The sequence below is a fragment of the Mobula birostris genome, chromosome 11 (genome assembly GCF_030028105.1).
Source record: "Mobula birostris isolate sMobBir1 chromosome 11, sMobBir1.hap1, whole genome shotgun sequence".
NCBI classification, from domain to species: domain Eukaryota; kingdom Metazoa; phylum Chordata; class Chondrichthyes; order Myliobatiformes; family Myliobatidae; genus Mobula; species Mobula birostris.
In genome coordinates this window covers 13,143,377-13,169,758 of record NC_092380.1, presented here as the reverse complement: position 1 = coordinate 13,169,758, position 26,382 = coordinate 13,143,377, and the positions used below count along the sequence as shown (strand labels likewise).

Genomic DNA, 26,382 nt, shown 5'->3' with positions numbered 1-26,382 from the left:
AACACAAGACAAACCAAGACTGAAAAACTGACAAAAACCCAAATAATTATAACATATAGTTACAACAGTGCAAAGCAATACTGTAATTTGATAAAGAACAGACCATGGGCACGGTAAAAAAAAAGTCTAAAAGTCTCTCGAAAGTCCCATCATCTCACGCAGACGGTAGAAGGAAGAAAAACTCTCTTCCTGCCATGAACTTCCAGCGCCGCAAACTTGCCGATGCAGCACCCTGGAAGCACCCGACCACAGCCGACTCTTGAGTCCATCCGAAAACTTCGAGCCTCTGACCAGCCCTCCGACACCGAACACCGAGTGCCATCTCTGCCGAGCGCTTCGACCCCGGCCCCGGCAACAGGCAATAGGCAAAGCTGAGGATCTGGGGCCTTCCCCTCCGGAGATTCTCGATCGCACAGTAGCAGCGGCATGTGTTATATGCATAAATACATGAATGGCATATGACATGACGCTACCACGTAAAGCGAGCATGCCTCACTAAAAGCAAAACACGTTCCCTGGACACCTGTGTCCTCCTTTGAACTATTTTAACGTTTTGAAGTTGCAGAACATAACTCGTACAAACGAGTGGGAATGAACCCGGGTTGCGGTACTGTAACAGTGTTACGCTGACTGCTACACTTTCTCACACTTAACGCCCAGAGGTGAGTGTTGGCCTCTCACAAACTGCAGGCAAAGTTCTACCATGCTGTGCAAATACAACCCCCCCAACACACACCCCTGCTCCCTCCAAAGTCATTTGTGTTTCAGCTACAATCATCTAAGCCAAGGGTTTCCAAGCTGGGATCCACGGACCTCTCGGTCAACGGCCGGGATCTGCCGCATAAAAAAGGTTGGGAACCTCTGATCTAAGCACGCAGGTTGTTTGTCATTTAAAACCTACCATATCCTGACAAAATGACAAAGAGTCTGAAGCAACTGTCGAGCATTTATTAAAGATATAATTCAGATACAAACAGAGTCCTGGAACTTTTATACCTTAATACTGATAGATCTTCTAAGTACCCTTATATATAGTAAAGCAACCAGAAGTGATCACAAAGTATACTGCACTGCTAATCGCATTTAATACAACTCGGAATTAGAAGACATTGGTGAGTGAGGTTTTCATTGCATTGACTGTTTGGGCCAGGATCACTCCAACTCGGAGGTCTGCCCAAGTGTTACGACATGTAGGTGTAGCTTAGAGTGGGACACAGAGTTCAGCAGAGCAAATAGACACCTAGCACAGGTACAACCATGCATCCCATCCCTCAGTGACTGATCTCACACTTACTTACAGGAAGGAATTATCTGTATACAGAATTAACTTTTAGCCAGTTATTCGCCACACTCCCCCAGTACTGTCCATCTGACAGTATGCACTCCCTCGGTACTGTCCCTCCCACAGAGTGACACTCCCTCGGTACTGTCCCTCCGACAGTGAGGCACTCCCTCGGAACTGACCCTCCCACAGTGTGGCACTCCCTCGGTACTGTCCCTCCGAAAGTGAGACACTCCCTCAGTAGTCCCTCCGACAGTGAGGCACTCCCTCAGCACCGTCACTCCGACCAGCAAGACATTCCCTCGGCACTGCCTCTCCGACAGTGAGGCACTCCCTCAGCACCGTCACTCCGACCAGCAAGGCACTCCCTCAGTACTGTCCCTCCGGCACTGCCCCTCCAACAGTGAGGCACTCCCTCGGTACTGCCCCTCCGACAGTGAGGCACTCCCTCAGCACCGTCACTCCGACTGGCGAGACACTCCCTCAGTACTGCCCCTCCGACACTGAGACACTCCCTCAGTACTGTCCCTCTGACAGTGAGGAACTCCCTCGGTACTGTCCCTCCGACAGTGAGGCACTCCCTCAGCACTGTCCCTCCCACAGTGAGGCACTCCCTCAGCACCGTCACTCCGACTAGCGAGGCACTCCCTCGGTACTGCCCCTCCGACAGTGAGGCACTCCCTCAGCACCGTCACTCCGATCAGCGAGACAATCCCTCGGTACTGTCCCTCCCACAGTGTGGCACTCCCTCGGCACTGCCCCTTCGACAGTGAGGCACTCCCTCGGTACTGTCCCTCCGACAGTGAGACACTCCCTCAGCACCGTCACTCCGACCAGCGAGACAATCCCTCGGCACTGCCTCTCCGACAGTGAGACACTCCCTCAGCACTGTCCCTCCGACCAGCGAGACACTCCCTTGGTACTGTCCCTCTGACAGTGTGACTCTCCCTCAGTACCGTCCCCCTGATAGTGAGACACTCCCTCGGTACTGCCCCTCCGACAGTGAGGCACTCCCTCAGCACCATCACTCTGACCAGCGAGACACTCCCTCGGCACTGCCCCTCCGACAGTGAGGCACTCCCTCAGTACTGTCCCTCTGACAGCGAAGCACTCCCTCAGTACTGTCCCTCCGGCAGTGCCCCTCCAACAGTGAGGCACTCCCTCGGTACTGTCCCTCCGACAGTGAGGCACTCCCTCAGCACCGTCACTCCGACCAGCGAGACACACCCTCGGTACTGTCCCTCCAACAGTGAGGCACTCGCTCGGTACTGTCCCTCCGACAGTGAGGCACTCCCTCGGCACTGCCCCTCCGACAGTGAGACACTCCCTCAGTACTGCCCCTCCGACACTGAGACACTCCCTCAGCACCGTCACTCTGACCAGCGAGACACTCCCTCAGTACTGTCCTTCCAACAGTGAGGCACTCCCTCAGCACTGCCCCTCTGACAGTGAGACACTCCCTCAGCACCGTCACTCCGACCAGCGAGGCACTCCCTCAGTACTGTCCCTCCGGCACTGCCCCTCCGACAGTGAGGCACTCCCTCGGTACTGTCCCTCCGACAGTGAGGAACTCCCTCAGTACTGTCCTTCTGACAGTGAGACACTCCCTCTGTCCCTCCGACAGTGAGGTACTCCCTCAGCACCGTCACTCCGACCAGCGAGACACACCCTCAGTACTGTCCCTCCAACAGTGAGACACTCCCTCAGTACTGCCCCTCTGACAGTGAGACACTCCCTCAGTACTGTCCCTCTGACAGTGAGGCACTCCCTCAGCACCATCACTCCGACCAGCGAGACACTCCCTCGGCATTGCCCCTCCGACAGTGAGACACTCCCTCAGTACTGCCCCTCTGACAGTGAGGCACTCCCTCGGTACTGTCCCTCCGACAGTGAGACACTCCCTCAGCACCGTCACTCCGACCTGCGAGACAATCCCTCGGCACTGCCTCTCCGACAGTGAGGCACTCCCTCAGCACTGTCCCTCCGACCAGCGAGGCACTCCCTTGGTACTGTCCCTCTGACAGTGTGACTCTCCCTCGGTACTGTCCCTCTGACAGCGAGTCACTCCCTCGGCACTGCCCCTCCGACAATGAGGCACTCCCTCGGTACTGTCCCTCCGACGGTGAGGCACTCCCTCAGCACCATCACTCCAACCAGCGAGACACTCCCTCGGTACTGCCCCTCCGACAGTGAGGCACTCCCTCAGCACCGTCACTCTGACAGTAAGACACTCCCTCGGTACTGCCCCTCCAATAGTGAGGCACTCCGTCGGTACTGTCCCTCCGACAGTGAGGCACTCCCTCAGTACTGTCCCTCTGACAGCGAAGCACTCCCTCAGTACTGTCCCTCCGGCAGTGCCCCTCCAACAGTGAGGCACTCCCTCGGTACTGTCCCTCCGACAGTGAGACACTCCCTCAGCACCGTCACTCCAACCAGCGAGACAATCCCTCGGCACTGCCTCTCCGACAGTGAGACACTCCCTCAGCACTGTCCCTCCGACCAGCGAGACACTCCATTGGTACTGTCCCTCTGACAGTGTGACTCTCCCTCAGTACCGTCCCCCTGATAGTGAGACACTCCCTCGGTACTGCCCCTCCGACAGTGAGGCACTCCCTCAGCACCGTCACTCCGACCAGCGAGACACTCCCTCGGTACTGCCCCTCCAACAGTGAGGCACTCGCTCGGTACTGTCCCTCCGACAGTGAGGCACTCCCTCGGCACTGCCCCTCCGACAGTGAGACACTCCCTCAGTACTGCCCCTCCGACAGTGAGACACTCCCTCAGCACCGTCACTCTGACCAGCGAGACACTCCCTCAGTACTGTCCTTCCAACAGTGAGGCACTCCCTCAGCACTGCCCCTCTGACAGTGAGACACTCCCTCAGCACCGTCACTCCGACCAGCGAGGCACTCCCTCAGTACTGTCCCTCCGGCACTGCCCCTCCGACAGTGAGGCACTCCCTCGGTACTGTCCCTCCGACAGTGAGGAACTCCCTCAGAACTGTCCCTCTGACAGTGAGACACTCCCTCTGTCCCTCCGACAGTGAGGTACTCCCTCAGCACTGTCACTCCGACCAGCGAGACACGCCCTCAGTACTGTCCCTCCAACAGTGAGACACTCCCTCAGTACAGCCCCTCTGACAGTGAGACACTCCCTCAGTACTGTCCCTCTGACAGTGAGGCACTCCCTCAGCACCATCACTCCGACCAGCGAGACACTCCCTCGGCATTGCCCCTCCGACAGTGAGACACTCCCTCAGTACTGCCCCTCCGACAGTGAGACACTCCCTCAGCACCGTCACTCTGACCAGCGAGACACTCCCTCAGTACTGTCCTTCCAACAGTGAGGCACTCCCTCAGCACTGCCCCTCTGACAGTGAGACACTCCCTCAGCACCGTCACTCCGACCAGCGAGGCACTCCCTCAGTACTGTCCCTCCGGCACTGCCCCTCCGACAGTGAGGCACTCCCTCAGTACTGTCCCTCAAACAGTGAGACACTCCCTCAGTACAGCCCCTCTGACAGTGAGACACTCCCTCAGTACTGTCCCTCTGACAGTGAGGCACTCCCTCAGCACCATCACTCCGACCAGCGAGACACTCCCTCGGCATTGCCCCTCCGACAGTGAGACACTCCCTCAGTACTGCCCCTCCGACAGTGAGACACTCCCTCAGCACCGTCACTCTGACCAGCGAGACACTCCCTCAGTACTGTCCTTCCAACAGTGAGGCACTCCCTCAGCACTGCCCCTCTGACAGTGAGACACTCCCTCAGCACCGTCACTCCGACCAGCGAGGCACTCCCTCAGTACTGTCCCTCCGGCACTGCCCCTCCGACAGTGAGGCACTCCCTCGGTACTGTCCCTCCGACAGTGAGGAACTCCCTCAGAACTGTCCCTCTGACAGTGAGTCACTCCCTCGGCACTGCCCCTCCGACAATGAGGCACTCCCTCGGTACTGTCCCTCCGACGGTGAGGCACTCCCTCAGCACCATCACTCCAACCAGCGAGACACTCCCTCGGTACTGCCCCTCCGACAGTGAGGCACTCCCTCAGCACCGTCACTCTGACAGTAAGACACTCCCTCGGTACTGCCCCTCCAATAGTAAGGCACTCCGTCGGTACTGTCCCTCCGACAGTGAGGCACTCCCTCAGTACTGTCCCTCTGACAGCGAAGCACTCCCTCAGTACTGTCCCTCCGGCAGTGCCCCTCCAACAGTGAGGCACTCCCTCGGTACTGTCCCTCCGACAGTGAGACACTCCCTCAGCACCGTCACTCCAACCAGCGAGACAATCCCTCGGCACTGCCTCTCCGACAGTGAGACACTCCCTCAGCACTGTCCCTCCGACCAGCGAGACACTCCCTTGGTACTGTCCCTCTGACAGTGTGACTCTCCCTCAGTACCGTCCCCCTGATAGTGAGACACTCCCTCGGTACTGCCCCTCCGACAGTGAGGCACTCCCTCAGCACCATCACTCTGACCAGCGAGACACTCCCTCGGCACTGCCCCTCCGACAGTGAGGCACTCCCTCAGTACTGTCCCTCTGACAGCGAAGCACTCCCTCAGTACTGTCCCTCCGGCAGTGCCCCTCCAACAGTGAGGCACTCCCTCGGTACTGTCCCTCCGACAGTGAGGCACTCCCTCAGCACCGTCACTCCGACCAGCGAGACACACCCTCGGTACTGCCCCTCCAACAGTGAGGCACTCGCTCGGTACTGTCCCTCCGACAGTGAGGCACTCCCTCGGCACTGCCCCTCCGACAGTGAGACACTCCCTCAGTACTGCCCCTCCGACACTGAGACACTCCCTCAGCACCGTCACTCTGACCAGCGAGACACTCCCTAAGTACTGTCCTTCCAACAGTGAGGCACTCCCTCAGCACTGCCCCTCTGACAGTGAGACACTCCCTCAGCACCGTCACTCCGACCAGCGAGGCACTCCCTCAGTACTGTCCCTCCGGCACTGCCCCTCCGACAGTGAGGCACTCCCTCGGTACTGTCCCTCCGACAGTGAGGAACTCCCTCAGTACTGTCCCTCTGACAGTGAGACACTCCCTCTGTCCCTCCGACAGTGAGGTACTCCCTCAGCACCGTCACTCCGACCAGCGAGACACGCCCTCAGTACTGTCCCTCCAACAGTGAGACACTCCCTCAGTACTGCCCCTCTGACAGTGAGACACTCCCTCAGTACTGTCCCTCTGACAGTGAGGCACTCCCTCAGCACCATCACTCCGACCAGCGAGACACTCCCTCGGCATTGCCCCTCCGACAGTGAGACACTCCCTCAGTACTGCCCCTCTGACAGTGAGGCACTCCCTCGGTACTGTCCCTCCGACAGTGAGACACTCCCTCAGCACCGTCACTCCGACATGCGAGACAATCCCTCGGCACTGCCTCTCCGACAGTGAGGCACTCCCTCAGCACTGTCCCTCCGACCAGCGAGACACTCCCTTGGTACTGTCCCTCTGACAGTGTGACTCCCTCAGTACTGTCCTTCTGACAGTGCGACACTCCCTCAGCACCGTCACTCCGACCAGCGAGACACTCCCTCGGTACTGCCCCTCCGACAGTGAGGAACTCCCTCAGTACTGTCCCTCTGACAGTGAGACACTCCCTCTGTCCCTCCGACAGTGAGGTACTCCCTCAGCACCGTCACTCCGACCAGCGAGACACGCCCTCAGTACTGTCCCTCCAACAGTGAGACACTCCCTCAGTACTGCCCCTCTGACAGTGAGACACTCCCTCAGTACTGTCCCTCTGACAGTGAGGCACTCCCTCAGCACCATCACTCCGACCAGCGAGACACTCCCTCGGCATTGCCCCTCCGACAGTGAGACACTCCCTCAGTACTGCCCCTCTGACAGTGAGACACTCCCTCAGTACTGTCCCTCTGACAGTGAGGCACTCCCTCAGCACCGCCACTCCGATCAGCGAGACAATCCCTCGGTACTGTCCCTCCCACAGTGTGGCACTCCCTCGGCACTGCCCCTTCGACAGTGAGGCACTCCCTCGGTACTGTCCCTCCGACAGTGAGACACTCCCTCAGCACCGTCACTCCAACCAGCGAGACACTCCCTCGGTACTGTCCCTCCGACAGTGAGACACTCCCTAAGCACCGTCACTCCAACCAGCGAGACAATCCCTCGGTACTGTCCCTCCGACAGTGAGACACTCCCTCAGCACCGTCACTCCGACCTGCGAGACAATCCCTCGGCACTGCCTCTCCGACAGTGAGACACTCCCTCAGCACTGTCCCTCCGACCAGCGAGACACTCCCTTGGTACTGTCCCTCTGACAGTGTGACTCTCCCTCAGTACCGTCCCCCTGATAGTGAGACACTCCCTCGGTACTGCCCCTCCGACAGTGAGGCACTCCCTCAGCACCATCACTCTGACCAGCGAGACACTCCCTCGGCACTGCCCCTCCGACAGTGAGGCACTCCCTCAGTACTGTCCCTCTGACAGCGAAGCACTCCCTCAGTACTGTCCCTCCGGCAGTGCCCCTCCAACAGTGAGGCACTCCCTCGGTACTGTCCCTCCGACAGTGAGGCACTCCCTCAGCACCATCACTCCGACCAGCGAGACACACCCTCGGTACTGCCCCTCCAACAGTGAGGCACTCGCTCGGTACTGTCCCTCCGACAGTGAGGCACTCCCTCGGCACTGCCCCTCCGACAGTGAGACACTCCCTCAGTACTGCCCCTCCGACACTGAGACACTCCCTCAGCACCGTCACTCTGACCAGCGAGACACTCCCTCAGTACTGTCCTTCCAACAGTGAGGCACTCCCTCAGCACTGCCCCTCTGACAGTGAGACACTCCCTCAGCACCGTCACTCCGACCAGCGAGGCACTCCCTCAGTACTGTCCCTCCGGCACTGTCCCTCCGACAGTGAGGCACTCCCTCGGTACTGTCCCTCCGACAGTGAGGAACTCCCTCAGTACTGTCCCTCTGACAGTGAGACACTCCCTCTGTCCCTCCGACAGTGAGGTACTCCCTCAGCACCGTCACTCCGACCAGCGAGACATGCCCTCAGTACTGTCCCTCCAACAGTGAGACACTCCCTCAGTACTGCCCCTCTGACAGTGAGACACTCCCTCAGTACTGTCCCTCTGACAGTGAGGCACTCCCTCAGCACCATCACTCCGACCAGCGAGACACTCCCTCGGCATTGCCCCTCCGACAGTGAGACACTCCCTCAGTACTGCCCCTCTGACAGTGAGGCACTCCCTCGGTACTGTCCCTCCGACAGTGAGACACTCCCTCAGCACCGTCACTCCGACCTGCGAGACAATCCCTCGGCACTGCCTCTCCGACAGTGAGGCACTCCCTCAGCACTGTCCCTCCGACCAGCGAGACACTCCCTTGGTACTGTCCCTCTGACAGTGTGACTCTCCCTCAGTACTGTCCTTCTGACAGTGCGACACTCCCTCAGCACCGTCACTCCGACCAGCGAGACACTCCCTCGGTACTGCCCCTCCGACAGTGAGGCACTCCCTCGGTACTGCCCCTCCGACAGTGAGGAACTCCCTCAGTACTGTCCCTCTGACAGTGAGACACTCCCTCTGTCCCTCCGACAGTGAGGTACTCCCTCAGCACCGTCACTCCGACCAGCGAGACACGCCCTCAGTACTGTCCCTCCAACAGTGAGACACTCCCTCAGTACTGCCCCTCTGACAGTGAGACACTCCCTCAGTACTGTCCCTCTGACAGTGAGGCACTCCCTCAGCACCATCACTCCGACCAGCGAGACACTCCCTCGGCATTGCCCCTCCGACAGTGAGACACTCCCTCAGTACTGCCCCTCTGACAGTGAGACACTCCCTCAGTACTGTCCCTCTGACAGTGAGGCACTCCCTCAGCACCGTCACTCCGATCAGCGAGACAATCCCTCGGTACTGTCCCTCCCACAGTGTGGCACTCCCTCGGCACTGCCCCTTCGACAGTGAGGCACTCCCTCGGTACTGTCCCTCCGACAGTGAGACACTCCCTCAGCACCGTCACTCCGACCTGCGAGACAATCCCTCGGCACTGCCTCTCCGACAGTGAGACACTCCCTCAGCACCGTCACTCCGACCAGCGAGACACTCCCTCGGCACTGCCTCTCCGACAGTGAGGCACTCCCTCAGCACTGTCCCTCCGACCAGCGAGACACTCCCTTGGTACTGTCCCTCTGACAGTGTGACTCTCCCTCGGTACTGTCCCTCTGACAGCGAGTCACTCCCTCGGCACTGCCCCTCCGACAATGAGGCACTCCCTCGGTACTGCCCCTCCGACGGTGAGACACTCCCTCAGCACCGTCACTCCAACCAGCGAGACACTCCCTCGGTACTGCCCCTCCGACAGTGAGGCACTCCCTCAGCACCGTCACTCTGACAGTAAGACACTCCCTCGGTACTGCCCCTCCAATAGTGAGGCACTCTGTCGGTACTGTCCCTCCGACAGTGAGACACTCCCTCAGTACTGTCCCTCCGACAGTGTGACACTCCCTCCGTACTGCCCCTCTGACAGTGAGACACTCCCTCAGTACTGTCCCACTGACAGTGAGACACTCCCTCAGTACTGTCCCTCTGACAGTGTGACACTCCCTCTGTACTGTCCCTCAGACAGTGAGACACTCCCTCAGCACCGTCACTCCGACCAGTGAGACACTCCCTCGGCACTGCCCCTCAGACAGTGAGACACTCCCTCAGTGTAGCTCCCGTGCCTCAGCCTGAACTTTGGGCCCGTGAAAGGTGTGGTTCTGCAGCCAGGGCTGCAAGTGCTCAGTCACATGAAAAAGATGTCCGCACCCCCAAGAGAGAAGATCAAAATTGCACCAGTCCGGCTGATACAGCAAGGAGGACCATCTGCCTGACGTCTTGTACAATGAGCAGGAATGAACATCTACATCCTGATAACCCCAGCATGCAGCCTGTGATAATGTTGTTTAAGAATACGTCTATGAAATGTAAAAATTGGGACAGGATTCTGTCAGAACTATCCATTGTGAGAGATACCATGGTTTACTGATGACCTTCTAAATACTTGACTCAGCACCATTTCTCAAATCTGCATTTCAGACCCCACCTACAGCGGAAGATGCCACTGCCCACAAGGCTAATCCCAGGGAAGGTTCTCCAAAATTCCTTGAGTTCGGGGTGATCATGGAGATTTACTGCAAAGTCTCTGCTCAGTGTGACACAAGCCAGGGGCTACTGTTGGTTACTGAAGGGATGGCCTATACTTTCATCGGAAAGAAACCTTTCCTGTCCCACTGCTGATCAGTGCACAAGGCATCTTACAGAAAGCTTTGAAGACCTCCAGTGGCGTTTCTCTGGGCCAGTGGTGTAGTGGTATCCCCCCACCGCCCCCCAGACTTCGGAGCGAGAGGTCCCAGGTTCAAATCCAGCCGGCTCCTTGCTCTCTTTCCATTCGTACTGGGTTGAGCGCCAAGCTGGCGACCCGGCCTCGTAAAACAGACAAACGGTGAAAAAAGAAACGTGGCGAAGTTGCCGCCCGAGATGCGCCAGAAGGTTCATTATTTCACCAGTGGGGTGAGGAATGAAAAGACAACGAGCTTGGGCATTGCAATCAAAATGGAGAGGAATTATTTTGAAACAATTCATTAACTATTCACTTCAACAAAATCATGAAAACTTTAAAAAAAACTCCCTTTAAATTAATAATGCAAGGCTTGCATGCTTGCATCCAATTGTGTGTTCTTCACTCTAACTTCAGAGCACTGTAATGAAGATTGCCACACCATGCATGCTTGGAAAAGCAAACTCTACACCAACACTAGTTCTGAATCCACAAGATGTCCAACCGTACTGAAATGGTTCTGGAGGACCTAAATGGGCAGCGACAGCCACTTTATATAAAGTCCAACTGACAAATCAACAAACATTCCACTAAAACACCAATCCACATTTGATTTCTGCTCATTCAACCTGCAAAAATTGTTGATTTTTAACAACCTAAGCAAAAAACAAAACACACTCGTGTTGGTGTCTATATCATCCAACCCCAATCCGTTGGCCGGTCAGGAACAAACTGAAGTCTAGTGCAGGTGGAAGGATTCCCCGGACAAAACGTAATCTTTTCCGGTATGGAATGTTTCACCGTGGTCCCGATTCACATCCATTGGGTCGATTCTACTCCCTGATAAAATGCCAGGGTCTCATGGATTGTGTTGAATTCATTTCTCTGGAGTAAAATGGTCTAGATTAAGGTTAGTAGTGGGAGTCCATTATTCCCAGCGGGTTCAGTATCAGAAATGTAGATCCCAGTCAAATCCTTCCAGGGATTAAACACTGAAGTAGAAGTAAAATTACGGCAGGAAGATTTAAAAGAGAAAAATAAACTTGGCTGGTTTTCAATCCTTCCACACTTGCCCGCAAGGTTTCCAGTTTACTGAAAGCGAATGAGTTTGTCGTAGTCGGGGTCGATGTTTCTACACAATAACATCGATAGCGACATCCCAAGGAGCTGTGGGAGAAGGAAGGGAGAGTGTGAGTGTAAGTCCGACCTGGAGCGCAGGGGAGTAGTATCCCCTGCGGGCGAGGTGACGCGGTGTGCACTATTTCACCTGGAGCGAAAGTCCAAGCGCTCAAGCCACCATTACACACTCACGCCCACAGGACAGAAATCTCCGATCACCCTCCCCAGCTCGCTGGTTAAAGACTCACTGCAATGCACCCAGCTCTTGGATTTATGTGCAAGAACTCTCAATATTATTCGTCAGTAGGGAGGTACAGGTCACAGCTGGGGCCTCCTCCCCGCCGAAGGGACGGGTGTGGACTGAATATTCCACTGTGGAAGGTTTTGCAGATAATCTCTGTGCCCTCGCCTCGCTTGCGGAGCGGAAGGTCTGCCCCCGGCTGACTTTGACAATCTAACAGAAGCCAGTCTGGACGCTCGGCTTGGGGTCCCCACATGCAGCTCAGGCATCAGTAAGGTTACAGGCAAATCAACCCACTATGCCCCCCTCATCCCAGAGTTAACTGCTCCTGTTCCTCCCACTTCCTCGCTCGCCTCCTCACGTGATGAGGGATGCTGACTCCTCCACACAGTCCACAAGCCAACCTCAGACCCTCATGCCCTCAGGGTGGAAATATCTTTCCACTTCTCCAACTCCCCCCCCCCCCCACTTCTTCCACCAGCCATCATTTTGTGGTTCGATTCTGAACACCTCTGACACCTCAAACCTGCAAAGAACTTTTAATTAGGCAGATAATGACAGGCGGTTCCAAAAGGGACAGATCTCAGCTTTGTCACGGCTCACTGGTCAGTATTCTCTGCATGGTGTAGTCAGTGTTAACTGGCACACCACAATGCTGGCAGTGCACGAGTCTGTGTCCTTTCACTAGGTCCTCCAAAATGCTGTACAGTTCACTCAGCGGTAGTGGACAAGTTATCTGACAGACCTAACTCCTCTCTGTTCTGTACGGCCTGCTCTGTTGTAGTAGATGGGCGAGTTAACTGATCTAACGCTTCTCTCTTTTGTAGGGTCTGCTCTGTTGTAGATGGGCGAGTTAACTGATCTAACTCTTCTCTTTTCTGTAGGGTCTGCTCTGTTGTAGTAGATGGGCGAGTTAACTGATCTAACTCTTCTCTTTTCTGTAGGGTCTGCTCTGTTGTAGTAGGTGGGCGAGTTAACTGATCTAACGCTTCTCTCTTTTGTAGGGTCTGCTCTGTTGTAGTAGATGGGCGAGTTAACTGATCTAACTCTTCTCTTTTCTGTACGGCCTGCTCTGTTGCAGCAGATGGGCGAGTTAACGGACGTAACTCTTCTCCCTCCTGTAGGGCCTGCTCTGTTGCTGTCCATCGCCCTAACTGCTTTCCCTGTGGCTCCCCCTGCCTTGCTGTAAAAGACGGCTTAGCTGGCAGCTCTGTCTGCTCCAGTTCATCTCCAGAAAGGCTGGAGGGCCCAGAGGTTGCTCCCCTGCGCTGTCGTAGTCTGTCTGCAGTGCTGAGCATATGGTGGTTCACTAGCTGAACAGATGACAGGGCAAGCAGCGTCAGCTGGAAGGAGAAGGCAGGAAAAGCGACTGAAAATTGGCATTCACCTGACATATCTGCTTTCATTTGTACTGCCCGCGTTTGGAATTTGTGCCAATGAATACACCCAGTGGCCACTTTATTAGGTACACCAGCTCGTTAATGCAAATATCTAATTGGCCAATCATGAGGCAGCAACTCAATGCATAAAAGCATGCAGACATGGCCAAGAGGTTCAGTTGTTGGTCAGACCAAACATCAGGATGGGGAAGAAATGTGATCTAAGTGACTTTGACTGTGGAATGATTGTTGGTGCCAGATGGGGTGGTTTGAGTATCTCAGATACTGTTGATCTCCTGAGATTTTCAGGCTCTGGAGTTTACAGAGAATGGGGCAAAAAAGAACAAAAAAACATCCAGTGAGTGGCAGTTCTGTGGGGGTAAACACCTTGATAATGAGAGAGGTCAGAGGAGAATGGCCAGACTGGTTCAAGCTGACGGGAAGGTGACAGTAATGCAAATAACCACCCGTTACAACAGTGGTGTGCAGAAGAGCATGTCTGAATGCACAACTCAGTGATCCTTGAAGGGGATAGGCTACAGCAACAGAAGATCACAAACATAGACTCAGCGGCCCCTTTATTAGACTCAAGATTGCTTAATGTCATTTCTAGTACACGAGTGTAAAGGAGAATGAAATAATTGTTTCTCCAGATCTGATGCAGCCCAAAAAAAACCCACAAAAGATAAAGAATGCAATAATAATGATAAAAAACACAATATAAATACAGAAGTTAGCTTATATACATGGACTGATGGGGTACTGGAGTTACCTAATAAAGTGGCCACTGAGTGTATGGCAAGAGGGGCTCGAGAGAGGTGTTTGCATGCCAGTGCCACCGATCTCCACCCTGAGCTGTAGTCAGACCTGCTTAGCTTGGAACCCTGCCCAATGTTCAGTCAGCTCCCCAATCCAATTCTACCCCTTAGATCATCTGATCCACATTATTGCTCGCTCTGCCTGTTATCGATAACACAGATATCAGTACACTCACAGCAACAAAGACAGATTGTGATAATATTATTTTCTATTCAATCCCATATTTTGAGGTGGAATGGGAAAAGGGAGAAAGAGCTCTCGATTCCCAATTTCTCTTTCTGAGTGATGAGAATTTCCCTGAGCTTGACCACACTGACTTTCACTAGAGAAACACACACACACACACACACACACACACACTCTGACCCTCACTGGGGGAACAGGTCACACACACACACTGACCCTCACTGGGTGAACAGGTCCCACACACACACTGACCCTCTCTGGGGGACAGGTCACACGCTGATTCTAACTGGGATATTGGTTCCTTTACCAGGCGGTCCCAAAAGCTATCGTTGAAGTCAATCCTATAGCCAATTCAATGGCACAAAACTAATGGCTTTTGGGACCGCCTGGTCAAGGAAGCTAATTAAACTCCAGGAAAAGAATTTTAACAAAGACGAAGGTCTCACTCTGAAGTAAGAACTGGAATTTGATTGTAAAAAAGGTGGAAGAGCAGAAACCTGATTGGATGACGACTAACCAATCAGGAGGGACGGACGATGGGGGTATGAATACCACCGAACTAGACCTGCCCAGGAGTCAACCCTGAAGAGGATGGCAGAGTTTGTCATTGAAACGTCGGTTATAATCAATACCTGTACCCAGCTGGAAGCCTGAGAAGAGTTTAATTCATACAGCGTCTCGTCACACCATAATTGGCGTGGAAGTAAATAAGCACACCCACAAACACTCACACAACATGCAGATGTTAATTTTCACCTGTTCAACTGAGAGTTACCTTGCCAATATTCTAAGTAGGAAGCTCTGGGTGTGAAATGCAAGCAAACGAAGGAGATTTGGGTTAGTACAGCCGGCAACTGACAACACAACACTTCACACACTTGCAAAGCCAGGCAGCTGTGAAAAGGAGGGCAAGTTTGGAGCTCCCCAATACCGCCGCCCCCCACTGTTAAAATCGACTCCAGTCCTTCCTGCCATCCAACTCCCCTAACTCACCATTGGTCAACTCATTGCCTGAGCCCACCTCCCCCGAAGGCGTTAACAAAACAAAGACGCTGGAGGAACTCAGAGGGTCAGGCACCACCGGTGGTGGGGAATGGACAGTCAACATTTCGGGTCGAGACTGTTCCTGCTCGTGCTCCAGATTCGCTGAACCTCGGTACACTTGACAAAAAGAAACCAATTTTGTTTTGGAGGATTGTTGGCCGACCTTGGAGGTTAGGTCGCAAATGTTTCGTCGCTAGTCGAGGGGACATCATCAGTGCACAATTAAGTATTGTTTCTGCTGGGTGCTTGTACTCATATTGGTTTGACTCGTTGTTCTGCGTGATCAGGACCAAGGAGTGAGTGCTGGATGTCTGAGGAACCAGCACTCACAATGACTGATAATCAGGGATACAGGCCGGTGGAGATCATTCAGCCTTCCAGTGGGCCAGGACCCAGTGCAGACCAGCAGCCAGCACGACAGCCAAACAATCAAAACGATAAGTTGGACGATTATAAACACAAGCACTCGGCAGAAACAACTCAATTGTGCACCTCCACTGGTGGTGAAACGTTTGCGGCCCGACCTCCAGGCTCGGCCAACAACCCTACAAATGAGCAGCCAATCCGAGCTACCAATCTCCCCTTTCGCTTCGATTCGCCAACCTATCTGCCATCGCTCGCCTCCGTTTTCCTCGCCTACCGAGAAGGCTCTTCGGGGTGTGCCCACCCTGCAGAAATGTCCTGCTCTCCCTGACCTGAGTTCTCCAACACCCTCCCTCTCTGCGGGACCCGCTCTCCAACCACACTCTCATGCAGGCTCACTGAACTGCCCAGACGAACAGTCCCAGCCCGAAACATCGACTGCCCATTTCCCACCACAGGTGCTGGGGTCCTCCTGCAACTTATCTGTTGCTGCAGATTCAAGCATCTCCAGACCCTGGTGCACCCTCCCGTCCCCCCACCGCTATAGGGTTACTCTGTCCGATAGTTACCTCACTCACCCAGTCCAACCTCTCCCACCTACGGTCTCCACTGCCCATTACCTGTTCCACCCCTCACCACAAAGAACCTGCCCTAAATTCCCCAGCAGACCCAACCTGAGTTCGTCTACTCCAGACTCCCTCAATACCACCACACCCACTCTCACTGACCAAATCCTTCCACTCGCTCTCTTCAGAAACTGCTCTGAAGTTTCCACTCCCCCGGGTGAGCCTCTCCATTCGTGCACCCTCCACCACCCCTTCCAACACCACAGAATAGAGTCTGCAATCTCCTGGAGCCCAGGTTGAGGGGTTGAGGAGTGGAGGGTGTTGGAAGAGGCGGAGTGGGTATGGGAGAAAGAGGAGGATTTCCTTCCACAGTGCTGAATATTGACTCTCGCTCGTGAGGCTCTTTTTTGTTGCTGACGTCCCCTCCCTGGATTACCCCACCCCCCGTCCCCCCGACCATTTCAAACTCTGCAAAGTTCACTGCAGTCGAAACAGCAAAGCCCAGGCACCTGGTGGGGAGCATTGGGAGATCAGCCCAGGATCCCGCGCGCTCGGTCCGGTTCCAGCCCAGGCAGCATTTCAGGCTACAGCAGAGAAGCTGCAGGAACTGAACACAATGTGACTTAGTAGCAGGCCCTGATTCCTTCCCAGCCCCCACCCCAAACCTAGCCCCGCGTGGGAAAGGCGTAGAGAGATACGGCCCAAATGTGGGCAGATGAGACTAGCTTAGACCGCAAAATGGAGGAGCAGAATTAGGCCCTTTCATCATGTCTGATCCATTTTCCCTCTCAGCCCCAATCTCCTGCCTTCTCTCTTCACCCATTCATGCCCTGAGCAATGAAGAACCCATCAATGACTTGGCCTCCACAGCCACCTGTGGCAACAAATTTTACAGCTTAGGTAAGCGTCTTGGTCCAAAGGGTCTGTTTCCATGTGAAATAGCCCCACCACCTCCCCTCCAACAGTTCCACTGAACACCCCACAGTCTTCCACTTGAAACAGTAACTCTAGCTTCTCTTCCTGCAGATGCTGACCGACCTGCTGGGTGTTCCCAGCATTTTATGTTTTTATTTCAGGTTTTCAGCATCTGCAGTGGGGTTTTCTCCCCTCAATTTTTCTCACACTGAATCTGACCCCCGCCCCCCCAAGTCTCACTGTGCGCTCTCTGGGCCCTCTCCCCCATACTTGTCAGGCTCTCCATAGCGACTCACCTCTACCACAGTGATACCGATGCAGATGATCGTTATGCTGATGACGTTTTCTTGCACCCACTCAAACACCCTCTTCCTGCAGCCCTGGGAAAGAAAGACAAAAAGTCCGGTCACCTCGACAGCGTTTCCTTGCCCTCACCCAGCATTACCGCAGTGAACGGTGGGACCCTCAACTGCATTGATGCACAGAGGATCGTTGGGGTCCATTGCTCCCAGACGGTGGCGGCTGAGGGAGATACGGACGGCGTAGGGCACACTTACTTTTATTAATCGGGGCACTGAGTTCTAGGGTCAGCAAACCAAGTTGCAGCTTTATAAAACTCTGGTATCTCATTTAATTCTGGTCTCCACAGCATGGGAAGAAAGTGGAGGCTTTGGAGAGGTATACCAGGCTGCCTGGAGTAGAGGGCTGTGGTTTTGGGATGATGCAGATGAGAGGTCAGTTGGTCCCTTTCCAAAAGGAAATAGCCGGGACCTCCTGATTAGGATGATACTGTCCAGTGAGGCAGTATTTTTGCTCCCTTTTGGAACTACTTTTTCTTCTATTTTTTATTGTACCTTATAAATTTTTATCATATATTGCACTGTCCTTCTGCCACAAAATAGCAAACCACACAGCATACGTCAGTGACAATAAACCTGATTCTGACTCACACAGTACTGTGCAAAAGTCTTTTAGGCACATATATATAGCTAGGCTGCCTGAGACTTTTATACAGTACTGTAGTAATTTTATCTACTGCATTGTACTGCTGCCGTAAAAAAAAAAAAACAAAATTCATGACCCATGTGAGTGATGATAAACCTGATTCTGATTTAGGTTTCTATTCTGGACTGAGAGTGGGAAGGGGGCAGGGAGAGGGGAATCATGGTTGGGAAAAGGGGAAGGGAGAGGGGAGGGAGTGGGAAGCACCAGAGAGACATTCTGTAATGATCAATAAACCAATTGTCTGGAATCAAATCATCTTGCCTGGTGTCTCAGAGCTAGGTTTGTCTGCACCCATGACACCCCCCACTACCCCTGGCACTCCTTCCTGTCCCACAGCCTTCCACCCTCACCATTCATATATATATATATGTATTTTGATAGCTCTGGGCCTCTATTCGCTGGATTTCAGAAGACTGAGGGGTGGATCGCATTGAAACCTATCGGATGTTGAAAGGCCTCAATAGAGTGGATGTGGAGAGAACATTTGCTATGATGGGAGAGTCTCGCACCAGAGGACACAGCCTCTGAATTAGAGGGGTGTCCTTTTCGAATGGAGATGAGGAGGAATTTCTCCAGCCAGTGGGTGGTGCCTCTGTGGGATTTGTTGCCACAGCAGATGTGGAAGCCAAGTCAGTGGGTGTATTTAAGGCAGAGGTTGATAGATTTTTGATTGGTTAGGGCAAGAAGGGATTTGGGGAGAAGGCAGGAGACTGGGGCCAAGAGGAAGAATGGATCAGCCATGATGAAATGGCAGAAGAGACTCAATGGGCCGAGTGGCCTAATTCTGCTTGTTTCTCTTATATGTGCCTAAGGCTTTTACACAGAACGGTATCCAGCCAGAACCCAGACTACTCTGGGACGACAGTCTCTGATATTGAGTTGACTGGACTCTCAGCACCTACCCACCCGTGCTGGTTCCAGGGATCAGTACATCATCAATTGCTGAAAAATTAACAGTCGGATGGACCTTTATCATTGGTGCAATTCCGATCGTCTCATCACAGGAAGGGTGTGGAGACTTTGAAGAGGGTGTGGGAGGTTTACTCGGATGCTGTCTAGGTTAGAGGGCACGTACTACATGAAGGATTCTCACAAAGTGGGTTTGTTTTTTCTGGAGGATCAGAGACTGAGGGGGGTCCTGATAGAGCTTGTAGGATTTACAACGGTTTTCTGGTTTGATTTAATATCAGAGAGCGTGTGCAGTTTACAGCCTGAAATTCTTACCCTTCACAGACATCCACAAAACAGGGAAAAAAACCCAAAGAATGAATGATGGACAACATTAGAACCTGAAGAACCCCCCACTCCCCCATCAAGCTGCAGTAATGTGTCAACGCTCCCCCCTCACTTGCTCCAGAAAAAAATCAACCCCCTCCCCCAGGGGAAGCGGGGGAAGGAGGCTAGTTGGAAGGCGATAGGAGAAGCCAGGTGAGTGGGAGAGGAAGGAATCTGATAGGAAAGGAGAGTGGACCATAGGAGGAGGGAACCCAGGGGGAGGTGAGAAGGTAAAACGTCAGAGTGGGGACATTTAATTAGCCTGGCCTAAAATTGTGGGCGAAGGGCCGCACTGCTCTACGTTCTGATCAAAGGGTAGACCCTGCAACCAGGCTCACAGGACAGGGGGACAGGGTCAAGTTGAACAGAGACTGTCCCAGCCCAGACTAGTCCAACCCATTCAGAATCAAAATGAGAAGCTGTTGGAAATACTCAGTGGGTCAGTCTGCATGGGTGGGAACAGATAACATTTCAGGTTAAAGACCGTTCATTAGAAATGGAAGGAGACAGAAGTTCATTCATCTGTAAGGAAGGTGGGTGAGGGGAGACATCGCTGGTGGGGTGAAACCAAGGTGCATTTTCAATTGCAGCACCAACCTGCTAGAGGAACTCGGTAGATCGAGCAGCATCTGTGGGGGGGGGGGGGGGGCGGGTGGTTTACAGGAATCGTCCATGCTTGGATTCATACTGGAGTGGGAAGGAAGCTGCCCCTTTTCCCTCTCCTCTTTACACCGGCTTTCTTGCCTTCTTTCCCCTCTGCCGTCAGTCCCAATGGAGGGTCTCGATCCTAAACATCAACAACTCTCTTCCCCCACTCTCTCCCCACACACAGAGGCCGCTCGCCTCGCTGAGCTCCTCCAGCACCTTTTGTTTTAGCTGACTCGTCAGCACCCCCTGCTCCGCTCCCCGCAGACACCGCCTGGCCTGCTGAGTGTTCCAGCACCCCCTGTTTTTATCTCAGGTTTCCCCGCGGCTGCGGTCCCTTTCGATTTGCGGCCCATGGGCTGGAAGGTGAGGCCGGTGCAGTCTGAGTCCGGGGAGCATTACCTGGGTCTTCTCCGTCAGTGGGTTGCTGCCAGGGGCTTGGCAGAACCCAACTTCCTGCGTGATGTTAAAGTCGGTGAAATTTTTGGAGAAAGAGCTGTGGCAGGAACACGGGAAGAGGAAGAACTGTCTTTCATTCGGCTCTGAAGCATTGATTGCAATGCTAGGGTTCTTCTGCCACTCCACAGAGTTGTTCCAGCCGCAACAAGCAAACTACAAAAGGGGGAAAAGGTTTCGTTCATTAAACATTGTACTCCATGGCTAGAACATGATGTGTCAGTCTGTGACTTTACAGTAGCCCAACTATAAATGTTTAATTCCACTCATGAGCTGAAGTAAAGTAAAAAAAAACCCCTCCCCACCCCCAAAGCTCCAGGGTAAAAATTAGCCCCTGCCCTGCAGAGACTTGTGTGGAATCACCCCCCTCCACCCCACTACCAAACTGGCAAATCAATTTTGTACTGTCACACCTACCAAGGTACAGTGACATAACTTGGGTTTGCACTCTGCCCAACATCAGTACATCGAGTAAGTACAAAGGAAGAGAGCAAGCACAGAGTGCAGAATAGAGTGTAGCAGTCACTAAGAAAGCACTGAGCTCGCTGTCAATAAGGTGCAAGGCATGACAAGGCAGATCCTGAGGGTGACAGTGCGTATTATCATACAAGCACTCTGCTTAATCGTTTCACAAGTGCGGGATAGGAGCTGTCCTTCAGACCGGTGCTACAGGCTTCCAGGCTTTTGTGTCTTTTGCCTGATGGGAAAGGGGGAGAAGAGGGGATGCCAGGGGTGGGGGGGGGGGTGGGATCGTTGCATTGACTGCTGCTTGCTGAACGCAAACTGCTGGAGAAACGCGATGGGTGGGGCAGGCCGTTCGCAGCAGCCCTACATTAATTTCATTTTATTTTAAAGGTTGGCTTTACCCGCCGCGTGCGCGTCGAAGCGCTGGATGTGCCGAGGACCGGCACGGTCCGAGGGTGTGCTGGGGGCGGCCCGCAAGTGTCGCTAGGCTTCCTGCGCCAGTATAGCACGCTGCGCACCTCATTCCCGCTGACCCACACAGCCTCGGAATGTGGGAGGAAACGGGAGCAGCCGGAGCAATCCCACCCGGTCACGGGGAGGCGTTCGGGCAGCGGCGGGAATTGAACCCCCAGTCGCTGAAGTTGTGCAGTGTTACACTGTCCACTGTGCTACTGTGATGCCCTTCTGCATTCCTCATCAGCACCCGTCCGAGTTTACCACTCAGCCACATGCTAGAGGCTACACACAGCAACCAACTAATCTCACAGCCTGCCCACCCACCTTCCCCCTCCAGTGGTCTCATCTGCCGGCTTCTATTCTTTCCCCTCCCCCCGCCCACACACTTATTCTGGCTTCTGCCACCTTCCTTTCCAGTCCCGACGAAGGGTCTCAGCCTGAAATGTTAACTGCTTATTCCCCTCCGTAGACGCCGCACGACTGGCTGAGTACTTGCCGCATTTTGTGCGCGTGTTGCTCGAGGTTCCCCAACGTGCCCTGAATCTCTCTCTGCTCACAACCTACCGATCAATGCGCTTTCGGGTTGTGGGAGGGACCCAGGGGAAGTCCACACGGTCACAGGCAGAGGATGCAAACTCCACACAAACAGCACCGGAAGTCAGGTTGGACCCGAGGTCCATGGCACGGCGGGAGAGCGGCCCAACGCTGTACCACTGTGCAGACCCGCAATGAAGACAGTCCGTGTCTCAGGCAACTGCTAGCCTTGCCAAGGAAGACCATATTTCCCAAATACATTTTTTAAAAACCCTCATTTGGAAGGAATGTGCTTGCAATCTTTCCCTCCACGCCGCCCAATCTCCTTCCCAACGTACGTAACTGAGCAGAGTGTCCATTCATTGAAAGGTCAGGGATTCAGCCTGCAGGATCTACCCTGGGCCCTACACTTTGATGCAATCACAATGAAGGCATGGCTGCAGCTCTACTTCATTAGAAGTTTGAGAAGATTTGGTAATGTCAGCAAAGACTCCAAGCAAAATGTCTGCACAGAGGTGGAGAGCACTCTGCTGGCTGCAGGAACCTGCAGAGGGTTGTAGACCTAACCAGCTCCCTCATGGGCACAGGACTTCCCTCCATCGAGGCCATCGACCCTCACCCTACAGGACACCCCTTCTTCTCAGTACTTCCATCAGGGAGGAGCTACAGGAGCCCGAAGACCCACACTCAGTGTTTTAGCAACAGCTTCGTCAGATTTCTGAACGGTCCATGAATCCCTGAAAGTTACCTCGCTCTTTCTCTTTTGCACTTTTTTATTGTAAATAATTTTAATCTTATCATGTCTTGCACCGTATGGCTGCCACAAAACAACAAACTTCACAGCACATCACTGAGGATCTCACTTGGTCTGTACATACCGGCTGTGTGGTGAAAAAAGCACAACAGCGCCTCTTTCACCTCAGACGGTTGAAGAAATTTGGTATGAGTCCCAAATCCTAAGGACTTTCTACAGGGGCACAATTGAGAGCATCCTGACTGGCTGTATCACTGCCTGGTATGGGAACTGTACTTCCCTCAATCGCAGAACTCTGCAGAGAGTGGTGCGGACAGCCCAGCGCATCTGTAGATGTGAACTTCCCACTATTCAGGACATTTACAAAGAGAAAAAGGGCCCAAAGGATCATTGGGGACCCGAGTCACCCCAACCACAGACTATTCCAGCTGCTACCATCCGGGAAATGGTACCGCAGCATAAAAGCCAGGACCAGCAGGCTCCGGGGCAGCTTCCACCAGGCCATCAGACTGATTAATTCATGCTGATACAATTGTATTTCTATGTTATACTGACTGTCCTGTCGTACATACTACTTATTACCAATTACTATAAATTGCAGAATGCACATTTAGACAGAGACATAACATAAACATTTTTTACTCCTCATGTATGTGAAGGATGTCTGTAATAAAGTCAATTGAATTCTGCTGTTGTTGACGCTGCTTGCGTTGTCCTGCTGAGCATTGTAGGCACCATATTTTGGAGCTGGAATACATAGTGACACTTGCGGTCTGCCTCCAGCATGTCCTTAGTAATGTTGGCTGTTAACACAAACGACCAACTGTATGTTTCGATGTAGGTGTGTTAAAAAAAAATTTGGATCTTAATCTGAATGTCAGTAATTCTGATCCAGCCTGTAGGGGAGAGATTGGCCAGCAGGTGGCGCTGCCATTAGGCATCTGTGGGCCCAGTGGCGCCATCAGCGAGTGGAGGGTGGTATTGCAGCTGGGACAGGGATGTTGGACTCTGATAAGCACAATCCATCACACCCTTTCTCGACAATCAAAGGAATCTCAGGTTTGCGATTGTTGATAATTAAAATAATCTGGGAAATGTCGCAGCCACCATTGAACGGGAAGTACAGAAGCCTGAAGTCCCACACCACCAGGTTCAAAAACAGATTAAGATTACCTTTATAACCATATAACAATTACAGCACGGAAAAAGGCCATCTCGACTCTTCTAGTCCATGCCGAACTCCTACTCTCACCTAGTCCCACCGACCTGCATTCAGCCCATAACCCTCCATTCCTTTCCTGTCCATATACCTATCCAATTTTTTTAAAATGACAAAATCGAATCTGCCTCTACAGTTACATCGAAACCAACAGTGAAACGCGTCACTTGCGTCAACGACTAACACAGTCCGAGGATGTGCTTGGGCAGCCCGCAAGTGTCGCCACGTTTCCTGCGCCAACGTAGCACGCCCAGAACTTACTAACCCTAACCCGCACGTCTTTGGAATGCTGGATGAATCTCACACAGTCACGGGGGGATGTGTGAACTCCTTACAGTCAGCAGTGGGAATCGAACCCCTATCGCTGGCGCTGTAAAAGTTCCGCGCTAACCACTGCGCTACTGTGCGCCCTTTCCTTCAGTCATTAGCTTCCTGAACCAATCCGCACAACCCTAATCGCCAGGGTTTAGCAACACACTTAAATCACTTTTCACTAAAATGGACTGTGTTTCACACACACACACACACACACACACACACACATTACTTCATTAGGGTTTTGAGGAGATCTGGTACGTCAGCAGAGACTCTACAGATGTACTGTGGAGAGCATTCTGAGTGGTCGTGTCAGTGCTGGGAGTGGAAGACTCCCAGCTCCATCACGGGCACTACCTACCTGTGATGGAGAGCACTCAGTAAGGACACTGCCTACACACGCTCATTCACTCGCAAACATCGGCTTGTCCTGCTGAGCGCAATGTCTTCCCGGTATGTTGCCATAACTGGCCCTAAACCGAGCTGATGCGCTCGGGTTGGCTTTTTGGTGCCTTTCCCGCCAAACACGGCAAAATATTCAATTTCTTTAGTAATGAGGATGTATAAATGTGTATATGCTGTCAGTGGGCACGTGGCCAAGTGGTTAAGGCATTCGACTAGCAATCTGAAGGTTGTGAGTTCGAGCCCCAGCCGAGGCAACGTGTTGTGTCCTTGAGCAAGGCACTTAATCACACATTGCTCAGTGACGACACTGGTGCCAAGCTGTATGGGTCCTAATGCCCTTCCCTTGGACAACATTGGTGTCGTGGAGAGGGGAGACTTGCAGCATGGGCAACTGCCGGTTTTCCATACAACCTTGCCCAGGCCTGCACCCTGCAGAGTGAAGACTTTCCAGGCGCAGATCCATGGTCTCGCAAGACTAACGGATACCTTTACTTTATGCTGTTTGTATTTAAGGTAGATACTCCTGTTTATTTTGCAATATGATCCTAACTACATGACTTTGACCCCGCACCTAATCAACACGCACAGCACGCTGGGGGAACTCAGCAGGCCAGGCAGCATCTGCGGAAAGCAGTAAACAGTCGCCAGTTCAGGCCCAGACCCTTCATCGCGACTGGAAAGTCAGAACAAGAAGGTGGGGGTGGTGGGGGGGGATGGTGAGGAAGAAGGACAAGGTGGCAGGTGATGGGTGAATCTGGGAGAGGGGGAGGGGTGAGGTAAAGAGCTGGGAAGTTGGTAAGTGAAAGAGATAACAGGGCTGGAGGAGGGGGAATTTGATAGGCGAGGGTAGAAGACCGTGGAAGAAAAGGAAGGGGGAGGAGCACCCAGAGGGAGCTGATGGGCAGGTAAGGAAACAAGATGAGAGAGGGAAGCGGGTACCGGGGGAACGGTGAGGGGGGAGGGGCAATTACTGAAAGTTTCAGATTTTGATGTTTGCGCCATTGATGTTCATGCCCCATACTTGATGTTTGACTCTGACTGGAATTGCTGGGGTGAACTTCTTCCGACCAAGGTGATTCACTGTTGCCACGGTAACAAACCACCCGAGTCCTTTAACTACGTTACCCGGCAACCATTAGCATTATAATGAGGGAACGAGATCAGCCATTCATAAATATTACATTGGTGTGAGATCAGATACGAAGGGACCATGGTACAGGCGGCCTGCGGCTCCCTCTATTCATCTGGTTTCAGTTTCCATTCGCAAATCAAAGGTTAAAGTGTATGCGACTTCAGAGCTCAGCTGAACAGTGCCACTGTAATCAGAAACCATCTGCTCCTGATCTGTGCAAGGTCTAAGATCGATCCAACCCTTCCCTCCCACATAGCCCTCCAGTTTCCTTTCACCTAAATCTCTGTTGAGTATCCCTAATGGTTCTGCCTCAGCCAGGCCACGCTCTCTTCTCGCTACCACCATTGGACAGGAGCCTTGGGTCCCACACCACCAGGCTCAGAAACTATTATGACCCTACACCCACCAGGCTCCTGAACCAGCGTGGATAACTTCACGCGACCTCAACTCTGAACTGGTTCCACAGCCTACGGACTCACTTTCGCGGCCTCTGCAGCTCACGTTCTCG

General features: G+C 53.4%; 2 protein-coding genes across 2 annotated transcripts in view; both read right to left on the bottom strand.

Annotated features, from left to right (window-relative positions):
* Positions 1 to 934: 934 nt before the first annotated feature.
* The window catches only part of LOC140204833 (CD82 antigen-like), an 84,695-nt gene continuing 59,247 nt past the window's right edge, over positions 935 to 26,382 (bottom strand). Inside the window, exons 7-9 of the mRNA XM_072271677.1 lie at positions 20,541 to 20,750; positions 17,510 to 17,593; positions 935 to 11,748 (exon numbers count right to left, since the gene is read on the bottom strand). Coding sequence (XP_072127778.1) covers positions 11,671 to 11,748; positions 17,510 to 17,593; positions 20,541 to 20,750 — 372 coding nt within the window. The 3' untranslated portion in view covers positions 935 to 11,670. The remainder of the gene's footprint in view (positions 11,749 to 17,509; positions 17,594 to 20,540; positions 20,751 to 26,382) is intronic.
* On the bottom strand, positions 11,755 to 16,702 carry LOC140204834 (uncharacterized). The gene has a single exon (XM_072271678.1). It carries the CDS (start codon positions 13,345 to 13,347, stop codon positions 12,652 to 12,654), a length of 696 nt encoding a protein of 231 aa, XP_072127779.1. The 5' UTR covers positions 13,348 to 16,702; the 3' UTR covers positions 11,755 to 12,651.

Bases quoted from the DNA above. Each gene is read 5' to 3' on its own strand.
- LOC140204834 (XM_072271678.1), bottom strand. From the start codon at position 13,347: ATGAAAGCAGATATGTCAGGTGAATGCCAATTTTCAGTCGCTTTTCCT.